The following is an 18,652-nucleotide window of genomic DNA, read 5'->3' as shown; positions in this document are numbered from 1 at the left end:
GTGGCTAATGCAACTGAGGGACTGAAATTTTAACTTTATTTAATTTTAATTAAGATTTAAGTTTAAATTGCCACATGTGGCTACTAGCCAGTAGACTCAACAGACCTAGCACTTAGATTGAGGTTGGTTTGGAGAAATGTATATGAATAAAGTGCCTTAACTTAATGCGCGGCCCATAGAAGGTTCTCAACAAGTGCTGGCTTGCTGTTATAATTATTTAGTATTATTTTTAATCTCTATAAAACATTTGGTAAAAAGTAACCGATGCCTACTAGCTCATCAGTTTTCTGAGCTTTGCCAGAATACCTTTCTCATTTGCTTAGCTCTCCATTCTTTGTGTGCATCTTTTTTTTTTTTTTTTTTTGTGGTACGCGGGCCTCTCACCGCTGCGGCCTCTCCCATTGCGGAGCACAGGCTCCGGACGCGCAGGCTCAGCGGCCATGGCTCACGGGCCCAGCCGCTCCGCGGCATGTGGGATCCTCCTGGACCGGAGCACGAACCTGCGTCCCCTGCATCGGCAGGCGGACTCCCAACCACTGCGCCACCAGGGAAGCCCCTGTGTGCATCTTTTACAATAGCCATTTTCCTAATAGGGAACCAAGCTGTAATCATTTCATCCCTTGAAACCCCGGAAGACTAGAAATTATTGATTAATTAATTACTGCTATTTTTCCAGGTTCACATGAGGAGGATCCACAAAGCCCACCTCCTCTCCCTACTGAAAAACCCATTGGAAACACCTTCAGCACAGTATCCGGAAAACTCGGTAATGCTAACAGAACTAGAAACTTGGTAAGTGGTCATTATAGGTAATCTTAGGTTGAAGACTAAGCTATGCACTAATTTTAAGTAATCGGCTGATGTCTAAATTATTTTACTATTGGCCAGATAAAACCAATTTCTAAGCTCCATGTACTTATTTAATATTTTTTAAATTCCTATAAAATAAAAGAATTAGGCTAATTCATTGTACTTCATCATAAAATAATTTGCCCTATACCGATATTATGGCATTGTCTTTTAAGTAGCACTAATAATGAGAAAGTTATTGAAAATCTCTAAAACCCTTTAATTTTTGTGGAAAGATTTAGTTCAATTATCAGGTTTTATTTAAAATACCAAATTAGGGACTTCCCTGGTGGTTCAGTGGTAAAGAATCTGCCTTACAATGCAGAGGACGCAGGTTCGATCCCTGGTCAGGGCACTAAAATCCCACATGCCGCGTACGGGGCAACTAAGCCCGCGCACCACAAATACTGAGCCTACGCACCTCATCCAGAGCCCATGTGCCTTAAACTACAGAGTCCACGTGCCCTGGAACCCGTGCACCACAACTACAGAGCCCATGCTCCCTGGAGGCTGCGTGCCACAACTAGAGAAAAGAAAACCCACACACCTCAACTAGAGAGCAGCCCGTGCGCCACAACAAAAGATCCCACATGCCTCAGTGAAGATCCTGCATGCCACAACTAAGACCTCATGCAGCCAAAAATAAAATAAATAAATAATAAATAGATCTTTAAAAAAATAAAATACTGAAATAGTGACATAATTTTAAGATAATTATCATAAGAATTTGTTCATCTGAAATTTAGGAGAGAATTATTTTTTAAATTTAAAAAGTAGTGCTTTATCATGTACTTGTTAACAGATGGTGGTAAAAAGTTTTTTTTTTTAATTTCAACCTCGATACTGTTTTTCTATACTTTTTCAAATTCCCATATGATAGATTATCTTTAAGGTTTGTTTCAAAAGAAACCAGTTCTTAAAGTCTTTGAGCAAAATTTTCAGTTCAAACTTCATAATAGTTTTACACTTGTGCATTAACTATGCTATTATACATGCAAACCCATCTAATCATCTAGTGAAGAGAAATTTCTTTGAAGGAGACATTAAATTGAATTAGCCAATGTCAAGTTAATGAGATTTTTCTGTGGGCTGAATTAAAATTTAGTGATCACTTGCATTTCAAAATACTTGGTAATAAATTTTTATTAACACTGGGCTAGAGACTTCCCTGGCAGTCCGGTGGTTAAGACTCCACGCTTCCAGTGCAGGGGGTGTGGGTTTGATCCCTGGTCAGGGAACTAAGATCCCACATGCCGTGCAGCAGAGCCAAAAAAATTAAAAAAAAAAACGGCCAAGATGACCCAAAAGAGGATGATAGGGCTCCCACCATACTATTGTTGAATGGGAAAATCCCAAATTTCCATAGAGGAAAAGTTACTTGAGAAGGTTACTGGCTTCTACTCTAAAGGGTTGTAACGAGGAATGAGAGGATGATGAGTAGGCATACAAAAGCATTCACTGAGTCATGTCATGGGCTTTGTAAACCCATAAAACTCTATTAAAATATTAAGTAGTATTCCATTTGGTGTTAAGCAGTCCACAAAGCAACTCAAGCATTTTAGAAAAAACAAGGAAAGGAAGTTAGAATAAACTAAGCCATCTGGAGAGGGACCATATTCATAACTGTTTGTATCTCGCATAAACAACATGAGGGAAATCCTGTCCTGCGCTGTTTACAAAGGATGGAGGCCGGAGGGGGGCGTGGTCAAAGCACTCTGTGCTGTACTGTAATGAATACATACCATAATAGACACACTGGGTCTGAAGGAAGAAGAGGAGAGAAAAAGACCCCAAGTTAAATGATTTGGCTGAAGTCATGCACTTAGATTTCCAGGGCCCAAAAGTCAAAACTGTGCCTGAGAAATTCCTTTGGTTTTGAGAATTACAGTTACTGAGTGAATTTTAGATCAGAGGCCAGAATGGCTTCAGGTGGTGGGGAGGGTCTCTAGAAAGAGTGCTTCTCCACTGTGATGATCCATGAGGAAAGGCACGGTCTTTGAAAGTTGTGTCTTCTGATGAGACACAGGACAAAGACCCTTGACTATTTCTCCTGCCTTGAGCGCCAGGGAACTTTCCATCGCAGGACAAGGTGGCTGTAGTTGCAGAATCCCACTTTCTTCGCTTAAACGATGAGGGAATCCAGGGTGAGGAACCACAGGAGCCACTGGCACTATTCTCTCAGCAGGAGCAGACGCTTCTGTGGAAACCCAAGGCTGCCAGAGCCGCCCGCGAGGTGTCTGCCAGCCGGTGCCAGAGGAGAGTCACGGGACGCTGCCCAGAAGGTGGAAGGAGTCACAGCTGCAGCATAGGAGATGGCTAATGAATTCAGGACATGAGAAGTGGTACCAATTCCTGGAGAAAAAAGAGAAGGCACATCTTCAGAGGCTGCTCAGTGATTCCAACAGACAAGAATGTGGTTTTGGAAGAAATATCTGTTTTTTGAAAAAACAAACAAAAAAACAGGGAATTATTTTGAAATTAGAATATAAGAAACCATTCCAAAGAACATGAACAAAAAGATGGCTGCGGGCTTCCCTGGTGGCGCAGTGGTTGAGAATCCGCCTGCCAATGCAGGGGACACGGGTTCGTGCCCGGTCTGGGAAGATCCCACATGCTGCGTAGCGGCTGGGCCCGTGAGCCATGGCTCCTGAGCCTGCGCGTCCAGAGCCTGTGCTCCGCAACGGGAGAGGCCACAGCAGTGAGAGGCCCGTGTACCGCAAAAAAAAAAAAAAAAAAAAAAAAGATGGCATCTGCAGGGCAGTACAAGCCGAAAAACCAACTTCACCAGGAGCTAAAATGCTTACCGGAACACATCAGAAGCCAAAGTTCAGGGATGTCAGAGCTAGAGAAAAACTACAAAAAGCGGGTACAGAGGAGCTCCATTCATGTGTGGACTATTGAAGAGCAGGAAATCCCTAATCGGTAATCTTCCAAAGACTGTCAGCAGAACCTGCACACAAACCTGGACTTTAGCAAACACGAGACAGTGGCTCCTACAGGAACCAAGCCCCTACTCTCAGTATTTGACATGTCAGGTGCAGCAGTGCCTTTTGGAATGTGCCTAACATTCCCGGGGGATTTGAGTGTGCTGCCTTTTTTGCTGATTTATTTTTGCTCATTATAGAAAATTGAGAAATTAAAAATATATTTAAGATTTCCCATAAAAGTAAAACCAATCAGAGAAAACTATATTTGGTACAAGATTTGCATTTTATGGTATGTGTTTATTAAAGTACACCATCTATAACTTTCCATGTCAGATTTATATATCTATATTTTTAAAAATCTGCCCCTAATTATTAAGGTGTCTAACAACTGTAATTTTGAGGAAAGCTATAAAAGTTCCTACCTATCTGCTAGAGTGTTTTTCTCTTGGCTTGTTTGTTTTAATTTTAAAGGCAGCCAAAGAAATAAATGAGTTTTTCAAGTATCATAGCAGTTATTTGTCAGGGGGCACATAGGCAACAGTGTATTTATAAGGCATGGATGATAGCCTGGAATATTGCAGGGTTTATGAGCTGGTGACTTGCCTCACTACATTAACTGAGTTCATTAGTGAAACCAAGTTTTAAGGGCAAGCTTAATTTGTTTTTCAAAATGGGATTATAAAACACTGAAACATATTCACGTGATCGCAGTTATTAGCAATTAATCATTTGGTATTTAAGGAAAACTTGTAAACATTCAGTTTGAATTAAAAACCATAGAAGTGAGTTTTAACTCATTTGTAAGATAAGAAGGGGGAAAACAGCCTGAATTAGCCCAAAGATTTCCAAGCTATAATTAAACCTCTTTTACAAAAAAAGGCAGTATATGGGCTTCCCTGGTGGTGCAGTGGTTAAGAATCCGCCTGCCAATTCAGGGGACACGGGTTTGAGTCCTGGTCCGGGAAGATCCCACATGCCACGGAGCAGCTAAGCCCATGCGCCACAACTACTGAGCTGCGCTGTAGAACCCACGAGCCACAACAACTGAGCCCACGTGCCACAACTGCTGAGCCCGTGCACCTAGAGCCCATGCTCCACAGCAAGAGAAGCCACTGCAATGGGAAGCCCGCGCACCGCAACGAAGAGTAGCCCCCGCTCGCCACAACTAGAGAAAGCCCATGCGCAGCAGCGAAGACCCAACGCAGCCAAAAATAAATAAATAAATAAGATAAATTTTTTAAAAAAATTTTAAAGAGCTGGCATTTTTCCCTCTCAGGTGGTCTTGGAGAAATATTATTTCCTGGAGGTCAGTGGTGAGGGCTTAGAAAGTAGGAAAGGTGAAAAAGAGACTCAATCAGAATTAGAAGGATTTAGTGAAGACTTTTCCCTAAAAAACAGAAGTCTTGGCTTTAAGATCCTTTGACTTCTCATTCAACAGAACATCTGAAAATGTTTTCCATGTATTATACTCATTTCCCAATCCCTGGACCATAACATGTTTGGAAAACCTATTTAATTAGCACAGTTTGAACCCCTTCTGAAAAAATCTTCTTGTTGATCCCCATACTTCCAATTTCTCTCATCTACTTTCAGGCCAAAACATTCCAACTCTCCCTATCTTTTGTTTTTCACACTATCCCCCTTTGCTTTTTCCTACAAAATTCTTCTCAGTACATCCAACCCCTTTGCTGTAGTGGTACAAGCTAAGCTGTCTGCTTTCTTGGGCCTTTTCTGTGCTTCCTCACATGCCTTCCTTTCAGGCCACCCCTTAAGCTTCTGTTGTGTTCCACCTCCTTCCAGTTCAAAACCCACCACACAATGTGGAAACCATCCAGTATGAGAGATCTGCCTGTTCTAAGCAAAACGAACTGATCACCACCTCACTTACTATGTGTTTAAACTTAGGAGCACTGCATATCTTAAACGTTGTCATGGGATAGATAGCTGCCATATTTTTTAAAAATTCCCTACAATGTCTGCTTAAATTGCTGCTGTGTAACCCAACATGATTTAAACAGCATCCTTAATTCCTCAGAACATGCTGGATGTGTAACCATGCAGTGCAGTTGGTTGGGCTGGTGTCCACAGTAGCAGGACACCCCCCTCCCTGCGCCAGCCTCTTCCTCTCTGTTTTCACTTGCATTGTGACATGGACAATGTAGGTAGGAATGAGAAATGAGTTAATATTGCTTAAGACTAAAAAACTCTTTTAATCTCCTTTCTGTAATTCAGCTACATTTCTACTTTATAGATCCAGCCCAAAAGCTGTCCATAATTCCTCTTGAAAAGCTCTTGTTTCAGATTCATCTTAACTAAAAATCATTCTCTGATACTTGCAGGAATCTGACCATGCTGGTCAGTCAGGAGGTTCTGTGCGAGGACCCCCAAAGTTGCCACCGAGGTAAGTAAGCATGGGAAAACTTCTAAAAAGTCAGTTAGAGAAAAACTAATGACTCCGAGACTGGACTCTCTTTTCTATCATGAAAACTGAGTGTTGCTGGCCTTCGATCTTCTTTTAGAGATACATTTAACTCACAAATTCACCCAGGCCACTAGCCCACAGTCTGCTTCTGACAGCAGGTGTAGGAGTCTCTGCTCCTTTTTTAACGCAATCCAAAAACTGACAGAGCACAAACATGGATATCTATTACTTTTCCTCAAACAAATGAACAAGACTCCTTTCTGAACCTAAAACTCCACTTCTGGAACACACACGTGCGTATACACACACATACATACCTACACACACTCGCTCGCTCTCTCCCTGTTCCCAGAAACCAGCCTGGTTTTTGGCATTTCCAAAGGGAGACAGGCCTCATGAGCTCAGAGGTGACCAGCCCTCCTGAGTTCCAGGGCTATTTAGACAAAAAACTGTGATGTTATCATAAGACATTACTATGTTCGACATTATTTTTATCATAGGGATTAAGGAAAGGATTAAGGAAAGGCTTTCAAAGTAATAATTGTCCTGTCCCATTTTCAGAACTAGCTTTCTTTATATTAATCTAAATTAGTGTTTTAATATTGATTCCTATAACATGAATATTAGGGGAGTTTGACGTACCTTTTCTAATCATGTACAAGACTCCATCACATACACCTGATATCTTACTATAAGCTTTTCATCTCAGACTTTGGTAGAAAGTCCTTAGTTTTCTGAAACAGTCATGGTGTGTTTAAGAGCAAATGGAGCCTTAAAGAGCTCATGATAGTAAATGCTTGTTTGTCTTGAACTAATGAATATGTAGTACAAGATAAGAGGAAGCTAGAACATCATGGCATTTCTTCAAATAATATAATGTTTAATGCAGCAGTCATTTGCTAAAAAATAGCATAGCCTGCATGTTTCATTAAATGGTATTTACACTAGCAAAACGCTGTGTCTGTGTGTGTGTGTAAGAAAGGACAAAACAGAACCTACTGTCGATCAAACACTGACTCACAGCTACCACGTTGACTTTCAGACCTGTGAATGGAAAAGGCATACTAGCTCGACAGCCTGCTCCCAAGGGGGCCCCTGAGAGACCACCTCCCCCAAAACTTCCTGCAACCAGAGCAGCAGATAAAAAGCTGCCTTTTAATCGGTCTTCTTCTGACATGGATCTTCAGAAAAAAACAAGTAACCTGGCATCTGGACTCTCAAAAGCCAAGAGTCAAGTCCTTAAAAATCAAGATCCGGTGCTGCCCCCTCGCCCCAAACCAGGACACCCTCTCTACAGGAAATACATGGTAAATGTAGCTTTTAAAAATGTTTGTGGTCAAGAGGTTTGTCCTAAAGTATATGTAAGATCCTTATTCCTTAGAAAAAGATGATGAGACAACTGTGGAATTGCCCCTTGACACTGAGTGCTTTAGACAAGTAGGCCATGTTTAAACCTAGGTCTTTTAAAACAGGGTTTCATTATTAGGAGAAATATAGGAAAAGGAAGTAGGGCAGACAAGGATTGCAACCTGCTGTCTGGCTTGACCAAACAGAAACTCTGAAAAACCTGACCCAGTAGGTTACACTGATGGGAGTATCTCTGCCAGATATTATATTCGTATCTTGATATAGTTTATATCTTATAGCTGCCTTGCCCACAGAGTAAAATTTGAAGTAGAAAGTTCTTATTAAAATGGATGGTTTTTCCCTCATTTTCCACTTTTGTAAACCTGATTATCATGGTCCATTTAATAGTTACCAGTTAGAAGTTTTCATCAGTAATTGAGATAGTTGAGATATTAATTTTGTTCCCTTTGAATGTTTTTCTCATCATATGACCTTAAGCCTTTGTCTTCGGAGTTGATGTGCTCTCTCTATTTTGGTCAGGTTAACCTGATGAAATCTAGAACAAATTAAGATGATAAGGAGAGCAGGGGTGTTGGCACTTTTTAAAACAATTGTACAACAGTAGGTCTTAACAAGAACAGCAATTATTCATTTCATATTGTTCTACATTTCCATCACTGAGCTGGAAATTGTTTTCACTTTAAGCAATTTAGGATTTTTTTCATCTTCCTAAGGGAAGGGTGTAGACAGATAAGAAGGAGGTAGGATATTCATATATATTCATATTCATTTAAACTGATAAAATTTTAATTGCTAAAACCCAGGGGTGTACTTTGGGATAGGATACTTAAAAATAATGAATAAATAAAAGCAGTAGCTGATGTGTTGAATACTTATAAGCCAGGCATTCCTCGAAGCACTTTATGTATAAATAACTCATTTATTCCTCACACCAACCCTGTGAAGTAGATACTATTATTATCTCTATTATACAGATGAAGAAAATAAGACTCAGAGAGATTAAGTAGCCTGTCCAGGGTCACACATCCAGTAATGGTAGAGCCAAGATTCGAGCACAGACTGACTGGCTCTGAGCCCATACTCTTTACCATTAGGCCATACTAAGAAAATAGGGTTAGTGGGGCTTCCCCAGCGGTCCAGTGGTTAGGACTCTGCGCTTCCACTGCAGGGGGCACTGGTTCGATCCCTGGTCGGGGAACTAAGATCCCGCAAGCCATGCTGTGCAGCCAAAAACAACCCAGAAAATAGTGTTATTAACTGTAAAGTCTCTGCTTGCATTGGCTGTCCCGTGTCAAGAGCCTCATTTGGGGGAATGAGACTTCGCTTATAGGTCTTAGCATAGCGGTATCATGTCAACAAAGCATTTGAACAACTCAAAGAAATTAATAAATTCAAAATGACGGTGTATTAGTGTGTCTCTTTACGAAATAATTCCTTAAATCCCTCATTGTTCCTGTGGCTGCCCCACCATTAAATTGCTAACCAGGGTAACCTGGGTACCTTGGGCGCCCTGGTGCTCTGACAGAGATGCTGGGGAGCAGCCCCCCAGGGCCACACCCTCATACTCTACAGCTTTGCTCCTGAGTGCAGCCTCCCTTTCCTTTTTGGAAGCGAGCTTGTGTGATCCCATGTCCTGGGCATGCCTTTTATATTGCACAGGCCCTCCGACCCGCGCTCAACAGCCAGAATTTACCAAGGCGGGGGGAACAGAGTTCTCTGGCCAGAGTAAAAGCCATTCTAAGATCAGACAGGGCTGAGTGGACCAGGAATGACTGAGGTCAGGCAGTGAGATGGGTTTAAGTAGATGCTTGTACCAGAGCGACTGCAGGAGCAGATGAGATTGAAGGCGGATGGAAGCGGCCAGTCCAACCCCGCAGGGGAGGCACCAGTCCCCTATCAGCCGCCCCTGAACTAAAGGCCGTGAGGTCAGGTGCTGAGTGTTTACCCTTCCGACGCCCTGGGGACTTGGTGGACCTTGTCCTGTAGAGCAGAACTTCCTGGATGTGGTTGTTAAGGGAACTTTAGGCCACCTTCAGCTGCCAAGGTCCTGTGGGCTCAGCCCCAGGCCCCCGAGGACTCTGAGCAGCCTGAGAAACGGCAGCCCCACCAACTAGATCCCGAGCTTGAGGAAGCCGAGTGAAGAGCTTAACTGCGGGAGGTTATACTGCCGGCGAACGTGCCAAATCCCCACGTGATCAGCCGCTTAGGACGAGGTTATTTGATTGTGAATAATCCTTTTATTGGTTTATGTTTAAGCTGTCTGTGCCTCACGGAATTGCCAGTGAAGACATTGTCCCACAAAACCCTGGAGAACTTTCTTGTAAGGTAAAGTAGAGCTCTTTCTTTACTGACTAATGTAAAAAAAAAACCTCTGGCCTCTGTTACTGTTTTACACGTTATTATAAATGCTTTAGGCTCCAAAGATTAAAATGTGGAAAAAGTAATAATGTTTTATTAAATAATAATTGCTTCAGAGAGTGATATCGTACCTTCCAGCGTGGGGACGTCCTTGTGATACTGAAGCAGGTGGAAGGTAATTACTTGGAGTGCCGGAAGGGAGCCGCCGCTGGCAGAGTTCACCTGTCTCACATGAAGATCATCACCCCACTTGATGAACATCTCAGAAGCAGGCCGAACGTGAGGAATTAATATTGTACCGCCTTCTATCACACGTGGCAGCACATTTCATAGAACTATTAATTATAGCTCATTCTCAGGTTTTTATTAGCACGTTTATTTTAACCAGAGTAAAAATTACGGTAGCGTTTTATTCCATTTTAAGAGTAAATTACTTCTGAGAGACTTGCCACTACCATACTAATCACTTTGATACAGAGTGACTACCATGTGTTTTGCCTTTCTCGCATCGTGCTGACTTACAGCAGCCAGGACACTCAGTCATTAATTTTCAACCGTGAGAGCTGTTTATTTTTGAAGTAATGTAAACATGTTTACCAAAGTACTAGAGATTAGTTTTCTAACAGAATGGATATTTTAAAGGCGGCCCTAGAAATGCTAAGCTTGACATTAAAAAATACTTCCCTTTAAGATTTAAGCTTAATATAAACCTCATTTCTCTGCTTATAGCCCATAAACATAATGAAATGAGATGTTCCAACAACCTGAAGTCACAATTTAGGCCTAACAATTTGTCGAGCCTGGGAGAATACAATGATTTTTTTTTTTTTTTTAAACTTCACAGTTATTTAATCTGCACATGTTCCAGAGAACCCCCTCCACCCCTCCCAGCTCCCCTTCTCCAGCCCCTCAGTCCTAGAGTCCCTAAATCAGCCCAAGGAGCTGTCAGGGACTAGAGGAGGCTGGATTCTCAGGCAGAACACAAAGAAGGGCCCAGGGGCGTGGCCCAGCTCTGCCCAGCACCGGGGCAGCAACAGCAGCTGTCTGACCCAGAGGAGCTGACTGTTAGTGGGTGCGGAGGGCCAGCTGCCCCGGGGGATGGCCCAGAGCCATGAAGGTCACAGGGAGGGGCCTCCACTGGCCCCTGGAGTGCTCTGCGGCACAGGGCTGGGCTCCAGGGTAGCGGGAAGAGGCAGGTCCGAGAGGCAGGCCTAGGCAGACAGCAGCTCCCGCCGTGTCATGGGGAGCAAGGTCCGGAGGGGCCAGCAACACTGCCAAGAGCCCGTGGAGGCACTACGGGCGGAACACGGCAAAGGCCAGAAGACTGTGGAGCAGGGTGAAGCCGGCCAGACCCAGAGTGGCGGTCCGGGGAAAGAAGGGCCGGTACTGGATCTGGCAGTCCCAGAGCAGCAGCAGCTGGCCACCTGCGGCCAGCCCAGAGGGAACTGGCTCTGACCCTGGTGGGCAGGGTGGGTGTGGGGGACCCTCCCGAGTGGGCACGTGGCAATGGAGAATGCAGTTAGGAGGGAGGTGAAGGCTGCCCAGGGTCTGGGTGTCGTCTTCTAACAGTTGCCCTTGGTAGATGAGTCGCACATGCTGTTCCCGGCCAGGAAATTGGGTCCTTTTCAGGGAGCCGATGGTGTCATGGGGCCAGGCCCTGGCCACCTGCTCTGAATCGTTGAGGAATTTCAGCCGAAGTACTGGGGGCTCCTGGGGGGCGTCTGGAGGCGGCGGCGTTGCTGGGAGCCCCACGCCAGGCTCTGGCTGTGCAGCCTGACCTCTGCGTCTCAGGCCGGGGTCCTCGGCTCCTGGGGCCTCCCCTCCGATGCTGTTGGTGACTGCCATGGCTCCTCTGGGCTGTGTCGGTGTCGGGGTCCCTGACGGCTGGGGCAGTGGGTCAGCGCCCTCGGCAGTGTGTGTTGAGGCACAGGCGAGAGCCGGAACCGGAGGGCAGGCGCGCACCGCGAAAAGGATGGTCACCTCATCACCCACCCCTTCGGTCAGGGCCACGGCACCTGCCTTGCCCGCTGCGCTGCCGAGCTGGAGAGGCACAAAGAACCCGAGAGGGGCTGGCTCACCCGCCAGGAGCCCTCTGAACTTCGGGGGGCGTCTGACCCCACCCCACCCCAACTCTCCCACAGTCCTCATAGCTCTGCCCGCATACCCGAGCCCCGCCTCGGGACACGGACTGCTCTGACGCCCCACGTACCCCTTCCCATCACCAAATCCAAAGTCATTTTTTGTAACCTAAGATCTAGGTCTTTAACCAGCTCCCCAGTTCACCCAAACCCTATTCCGAGGTCAGGGCCTTGACCTTCTAAGCGACTCTCCCTTAAATTCAACCCCCACCAAACTGCACCCCAAAGCTTACCTGTTCTTCCCACCCAGGTCATCCCAAAGTTCACCTACTCCTTCGTCTCGTTGACCCAAAGCTTATCTACTCTTCCGTCCCTAAAGTTTCTCCAAGGGGGAAAAAGGTGGTCTCTGCACACGCCCGCGCGCACGCGCACACATACACCCACACCGCCCCGTTACCATTTACCCAAACCCCGACCCGCTTCCCAAGGCTTCCCCACACCAAACGTCAACCTGCGCCCTTTGGCAAACTGGAACCTCCGAGGGTTGCCACCCCCGCCCAACTCGGCCCCTCCTGGTCAGCTCACACCCCAGCCCGAGGCAGCCCGACCCCGCGCCTCCCCTGGAAGCCTCTCCACACCCAGCCTGCTGCAGGACCCCAGATCTCGCCTGGGAATCTGAGACTTCGCCCTCCCCGCCCCCGTCCTCCATCACCGCTCCCATCTTCCCGCCCCACACACCCATCCCCGAGAGGTGGGAGCGCCAATATAATGATTATTGAAGGTCGTTTGTTCAGCAAGAAAAATGCCATTGGACAATTTATAGAGTTATATATATTTATTTTTATTTTATTTATTTATTTATGGCTGAGTTGGGTCTTTATTGCTGGGTGCGGGCTTTCTCTAGTTGCGGCGAGCGAGGGCTACTCTTTGTTGCAGTGCGCGGGCTTCTCATCACAGTGGCTTCTCTTGTTGCGGAGCCCAGGCTCCAGGCTCATGGGCTTCAGCAGCTGTGGCTCGCGGACTTTAGAGCGCAGGCTCAGTAGTTGTGGCATGTGGGCTTAGTTGCTCCGCGGCATGTGGGATCTTCCCGGACCAGGGATCAAACCCCTGTCCCCTGCAGTGGTAGGCGGATTCTTAACCACTGTGCCACCAGGAAAGCCCTAGAGTTATACTTTTAAAAGAGCTTCTTAAGGTATCCAGTTAAATTTTCACTATCTATTAGGTAATGTAGCAAACATGAAAAATGAGACCCATCTGTCATTTAAACCAAGTAAAGTACTTCGTTTGTCATTCAGCCTAGTTTTCATAATCTCGTCCAATTCCTTCTTCTTAGAAGGCAGCTTACCATTTGAGGTTTGCTAAGAAACTAAAAATTTGAATTTCGGAGAGCAGCAAAGCTATGTCTTACGCTAGCTGCGGCTGGGATACTGAGATTTCTGACTTGGGTCCACACGGGGAGGGTTCTTCTGTTAACTCGTTTTCTGTTTTGATGCAGCATAACATCTGTCACCGCTCTTCTTCCTCTCTCAGAGCACACTGATGGGTAACCATGGGAGTTGTACTGTCAAAAAGCTCTCCTCGATGAAAATAGAAGCTGAAAAACTTACAAGTTGTTCTTTTATAGAAGCCCACAGTTTTGTCCACTTGAAACATTATCATACTCAGGCTTGTGCTGTAGACTGGCAGAGAGGTGGCCGCTGAGGGCTGGCAGCTGGTGACACTGAAGTGGAGCCTCTCTTAGGCTCTGGGTCATGGCTAACAGGACATTTTTTTTAGAAAAATAAAACTTATCTATTTGAAAGCTTAGTTTTAAGGTAAATATTTCTAAAAATGTGTTATGCTTTCCCCTACCTGAGTCAACAGAAGGCACTGCAGATTATCAGTTGAGGCTGGGCTGTCAGAGCTGGGAGGCGGGGGATCGTCACCTCACTTGGTTCTCAGTACAGACGCGGGTTTCAGTTTCCCTCCCACTGCCTGAGGCGGTGATTTGACCTCTCTGAACTTCATTTTTTTAATATGTGAAATAATATGTATGATAATTCCTCACAGAGTTGATTATACAATTGATTTATCATTATGATTCCATTTATATTAAGTCCAGAATAGGTAAATCCAGAAGGTAGATTAGTGGTTGCCCAGGGCTGAGGGGAGGGTGAGTGGGGAGAGACTGCTGATGGGTGGGAGGCTTCCTGAGGGAGTGATAAAAATGTTCTAAAGTTAGATTGTGATGATGGTCACACAATTCTGTGAATATACGAAACATAGGTGCACTTTAAATGGGTGAATTTTGTGGTACATGAATTATATCTCAAAGGTGCTTAAAAAATTAAATGAGCTAATTAATGCATATAAGGTGTTTAACACGGTGAGTAGTGCATAGTGGGTGAACAGTGAATATCAGCTTTTTTTTTTTTTTTTTTTTTTTTGGCGGCATTGCGTGGCATATGAGATCTTAGTTCCCCGACCAGGGATAGAACCCGTGCCCCCTGCAGTGGAAGTGCGGAGCCCTAACCACTGGACCGCCAGGGAAGTCCTGATATTAGCTATTCTTTTTACTCATTAGTATTAACCATTAGAGCCATACTGTCATACTAGAAAGAGCTTTGAAATATGTTGGATTTTCCTCCCAGATACCCACCCTAATGGTATGGTCTGAGTTGTACAGACCCCTGTGGGCAGCCCTGTTCACCTGTGCCTCTCGCCCTTCATCTGCCAGGCCAAGGTGATGAGCAGCATTCCAGGGGTAGCCATGCATGGAAGGCAGAGAAGGGAAACTGGGAGGCCCAGGTTACTATCCCACCTCTTCTACCTTCTCAGGCTTGTGTTTAGATCTTGGTCCATCTGGAGGTTCATGTTTGTGTTTGGTGTGGGGTAGGTCTCTGACTTTACTTTTTCCAGCAGATGGAAAGCCATCTAGCCTAACACCCCTTAGTGAGCGGTCATTCCTTTTTCCACAGATGTAAATCAGAAAAAATGAAAACCACACATACACACATGTAGTAAATTGTGTAAATAATAATTTTTAAAGCTCTCTAGGCTTAAAATATCTCACAGTTCCTTTCCACAATCCCTGAAATTCCCATAATGTCCATTTATTTAGGGAAAAGCGCTGAGCATCCTCTAAGAAAATGTTAATGTTGCTTTGGTAAACTAATACACTGAGCTGCCATTAACTGTTCCTCTATTACCATTCAGCTGACATGAGAGAAGACAGCGTGCCTGTGCAGGTGCGTTTTGACTGATTCAGAAAAGAGTCGAGCAAAGGTGCTGCAGGGCAGAAGTGGAAGGAGTGGACCTCGATCCCTGCTGAACATCATGGCCAGGGGATGGGCGAGCCCTGAGGGGACAGGAGCCATTGAAGGAGGGAAGAGAAAAGAAAGGGCACAGGGCTTCCCTGGTGGCGCAGTCGTTGAGAGTCCGCCTGCCGATGCAGGGAACACGGGTTCGTGCCCCGGTCCGGGAAGATCCCACATGCTGCAGAGCGGCTGGGCCCGTGAGCCATGGCCGCTGAGCCTGCGCGTCCGGAGCCTGTGCTCTGCAACGGGAGAGGCCACAACAGTGAGAGGCCCGTGTACCGCAAAAAAAAAAAAAAAAAAAGAAAGAAAGAAAGGGCACAAAATTTGCCTTCATTTATTCCACAGGTTTGCCAATGTTATAATTTCAAATAATATCCTTCAGTCAGATTTGATGATGATGATGTGGATAAGCCTGTCTCTTCATATAAAGAAACTAAGAATAACAGCTGCCTGTCAATAAGAAATGGTCACTCTTCAAATTCAGCTTCTCCTCTGGCCAGTCTAAGCACTTGGTTAGATGGGTAGAGAATACTGAATTCTCTTTGCTAGTTTACTTAGAATTACTGGTGAATAAACCGTTCAGATTAAATAGGAAATCCAGGCCAGGCATGGGAGGTAGCGTTGGCTTTCAAATTAGAGAAAGCATTCAGTTAAGTGGTAATAAACGAAATGGATTTTAACTTTTTGTGAATTATACTTTTGTGGAAGTCATTAGCTCTTTTCATTACAAAAGACGAGAGCATAAATTGCAGAACTTCTTTCTTTTCCCATCTTAATGAAGAGACTGCTTTTAAGGCTCTGTTCTTAAGGTTTAGTCCTGATCACAGTTTATGGGAAAAGTGACCCTTGAAAGGTAAAAAGGTCAAAAACCACTACTTCAGGATAGAATAGGTACTGCTTTAAAAAAAAAAAAAAAGTAATTTCCTTTTGTTTTACTTTCTTGCTTTAAAAAATGCTAAGGGATATTATAATTGAGAGTTATTTCTGTTCTCCTCTGGCAAGGACACATGCCTTTTCAACTTTGTAATGATTCCCTTGTGTGGCTCAACTGTGTGGTTTGCATCTTGCACTCATAATGTAATTGTGTCAAGAGGACCCTAATGAGGAAAAATAAAATGGTCTCAGAGTGAATAATAAATCCAGCGTCCATCCTGCACACTCCATTCACCGCCCTGTTTTCCCCCTAAGGATCCAAGCCACGCTCAGAAGCCTGTTGACAGTGGTGCCCCTCATGCTGTCGTTCTTCATGATTTTCCGGCAGGTAAGGACATAAGTAATAAAGTGGTAGAAGCTTAGGATCTGGGATCAGGCATCCTCCCCAGGTTAACCTCTCAAGGACATCCTTCTCATTTTCTGCACCAGCAGAGCCCTGGACTGGAGAGGTCATCTCATCCATCACCCCACCTTCAGGAAAAGTCAACTGTACTCAGGCATTCCAGAAAGCTTAGCTGTAATAGCTTTGCCTTTGAAACTCCCTGTGACAGAGAGAGGAGGAGTGTTTCCCTTACAAATGAACAATTAGCAAATTGCCTACCAGTTGCAAACTTTTTCACTCTTTCAAAATGGGGTACCAAATACCAGTTATAATGAAATTAATTTGAATTTAATAAGTGGAGTTCTTTTCTCCTAAGGGTTGTAAAACCAACACACATAGCTCAGCTATTACTTATGAAATGAGTATAAAATAAAAAAATAGGGACTTCCCTGGTGGCGCAGTGGTTAAGAATCCGCCTGCCAATGCAGGAGACACGGGTTCAATCCCTGGTCCGGGAAGATCCCACATGCCGCGGAGCAACTAAGCCCGTGTGCCACAACTACTGAGCCCACATGCTGCAACTACTGAAGCCCATGCGCCTAGAGCCCATGCACTGCAACAAAGAGTAGCCCCCCCAGCCACAACTAGAGAAAGCCTGCATGCAGCAACGAAGACCCAGCACAGCCAAAAATAAATAAATATAAATAAATAAATAAATAAATAATATAAATTTTTGTAATCAATTTTTAAGTACCTTTTATATCCAAGGCTACAAATAAAATAAATTCCTGATTTATTTATAACCTGTTTTTTATCCACTTGGTAGACTGATTTTTATTTCACTGTGAGTAAATTTATTTGCAAAAGAGCTGTAGGACTCCCTTAGTTAATATTTTGAGATTGAAATGATTTTTAAGCATGGTTGAGAATAATATGAATATTATACCATGTCTATAAAACTCTTTTCATTGTTAAAATATGTATTCAGCAGAGGGTTTATATTGACACAGGAAAAATCCTTGGCCAGCACAATGTTTTGTGTGTGTGTGTGTTTAACCATTTCCTATCAATCAGTGCCTGGTAAATATATCTAATTTGATCTTAAAAGAGGAGGCTCATAACAACGATATCCAGGAAAAAATAATATATTTTTAAAGTCAATTTGATTAGTATAACCTGTTCTCAGAATCAGTAGAACATACTGCCTCGGTGGACAGAACTAAATGCTACTTTAATCAGATCTGCAAGCAGGGTAATTCATCATACATAATTATTTTATGTTACAGAGCAAGTTGATGATTTGAACCTCACTTCAGGAGAAATTGTTTATCTTCTGGAAAAAATAGGTACAGATTGGTACAGGGGGAAATGTAGAAACCAGACTGGTGTATTTCCTGCCACCTACGTCAAAGTGATTGTAAGTAGATTGTGCTTGTTTAAATTGGTCATATATTCAGTGAATTCTGTGTAATTTGCAGTTTGGAAAAAAAATAACCAGAAGCCTAGATTCTTGGGTTCTGGTTCTCTCTCTTCCATTAATTCATTTGGTGTTTGAAAAATTCAGAAATAAAGGTTTGTTCAATTAGATACTAGTTAATAATTCATATATTATGGAGTATTAGCACTTAATGCTTAAATGCTATCGGAAATCCTAAGCTGAAAAACTACAGGTCCACTGGTGAATCAGCTATTCTTGGAGGGTTGATAAGCACTTGAGGGTATATGTTAATTCTTTGCAACATTCAGCAAACAAGAATTAAATGAGGGGCTTCCCTGGTGGCACAGTGGTTGAGAGTCCGTCTGCCGATGCAGGGCACACGGGTTCGTGCCCCGGTCCGGGAAGATCCCACATGCCGCGGAGCGGCTGGGCCCGTGAGCCATGGCCGCTGAGCCTGTGGGTCCGGAGCCTGTGCTCCACAACGGGAGAGGCCACAACAGTGAGAGGCCTGCGTACCGCAAAAAAAAAAAAAAAAAAAAAAAAGAATTAAATGATACTGGATTGTCCTGAAGGAATATTTGTTCTCTGAGGTTATGGTACCACTTCTCCTTTTCTTTGGAGTACATTTCGTTACTGGTTTCTTTCATCCTTTCCATTCCCA

General features: G+C 44.2%; 2 protein-coding genes across 11 annotated transcripts in view; one reads left to right on the top strand and one right to left on the bottom strand.

Moving 5' to 3' along the window:
- The window catches only part of SH3D19 (SH3 domain containing 19), a 179,115-nt gene that overhangs the window by 146,332 nt on the left and 14,131 nt on the right, over nt 1-18,652 (top strand). For 9 of the 10 annotated variants that reach the window (XR_007476993.1, XR_007476992.1, XR_007476994.1 and 6 more), the window contains 7 exons: nt 677-792; nt 6,116-6,177; nt 7,241-7,505; nt 9,823-9,891; nt 10,063-10,203; nt 16,487-16,559; nt 17,840-17,970. Coding sequence is in view for 7 of the 10 variants with exons in the window: in XM_033403087.2 (XP_033258978.2) it covers nt 677-792; nt 6,116-6,177; nt 7,241-7,505; nt 9,823-9,891; nt 10,063-10,203; nt 16,487-16,559; nt 17,840-17,970 (857 nt within the window). In the remaining 3 variants the exon portion in view is untranslated. The remainder of the gene's footprint in view (nt 1-676; nt 793-6,115; nt 6,178-7,240; nt 7,506-9,822; nt 9,892-10,062; nt 10,204-16,486; nt 16,560-17,839; nt 17,971-18,652) is intronic. The other variant, XM_049709061.1, reaches the window with a different exon arrangement.
- LOC105748319 (transmembrane and ubiquitin-like domain-containing protein 1) lies at nt 11,115-12,723 on the bottom strand. Its single transcript, XM_033403159.2, has 2 exons — nt 12,670-12,723; nt 11,115-11,964 (listed from the first exon to the last, which is right to left on the bottom strand). Exons 1-2 carry the CDS (start codon nt 12,721-12,723, stop codon nt 11,218-11,220), a joined length of 801 nt encoding a protein of 266 aa, XP_033259050.2. The 3' UTR covers nt 11,115-11,217.

This window comes from Orcinus orca, chromosome 4, assembly GCF_937001465.1.
Source record: "Orcinus orca chromosome 4, mOrcOrc1.1, whole genome shotgun sequence".
Classification (NCBI taxonomy): domain Eukaryota; kingdom Metazoa; phylum Chordata; class Mammalia; order Artiodactyla; family Delphinidae; genus Orcinus; species Orcinus orca.
Note: the sequence above shows the minus strand (reverse complement) of the source record. Positions and strands in the feature narration are given on the sequence as shown.

What these genes read in the sequence shown, in the direction of transcription:
- LOC105748319 (XM_033403159.2), bottom strand. Translation starts at nt 12,723, where the DNA reads ATGGGAGCGGTGATGGAGGACGGGGGCGGGGAGGGCGAAGTCTCAGAT. An exon ending in GCGAAGTCTCAGATTCCCAG is followed by an intron (nt 11,965 to 12,669) that starts GCGAGATCTGGG and finishes GTGCCTCTCCAG; the next exon opens with CTCGGCAGCGCAGCGGGCAA.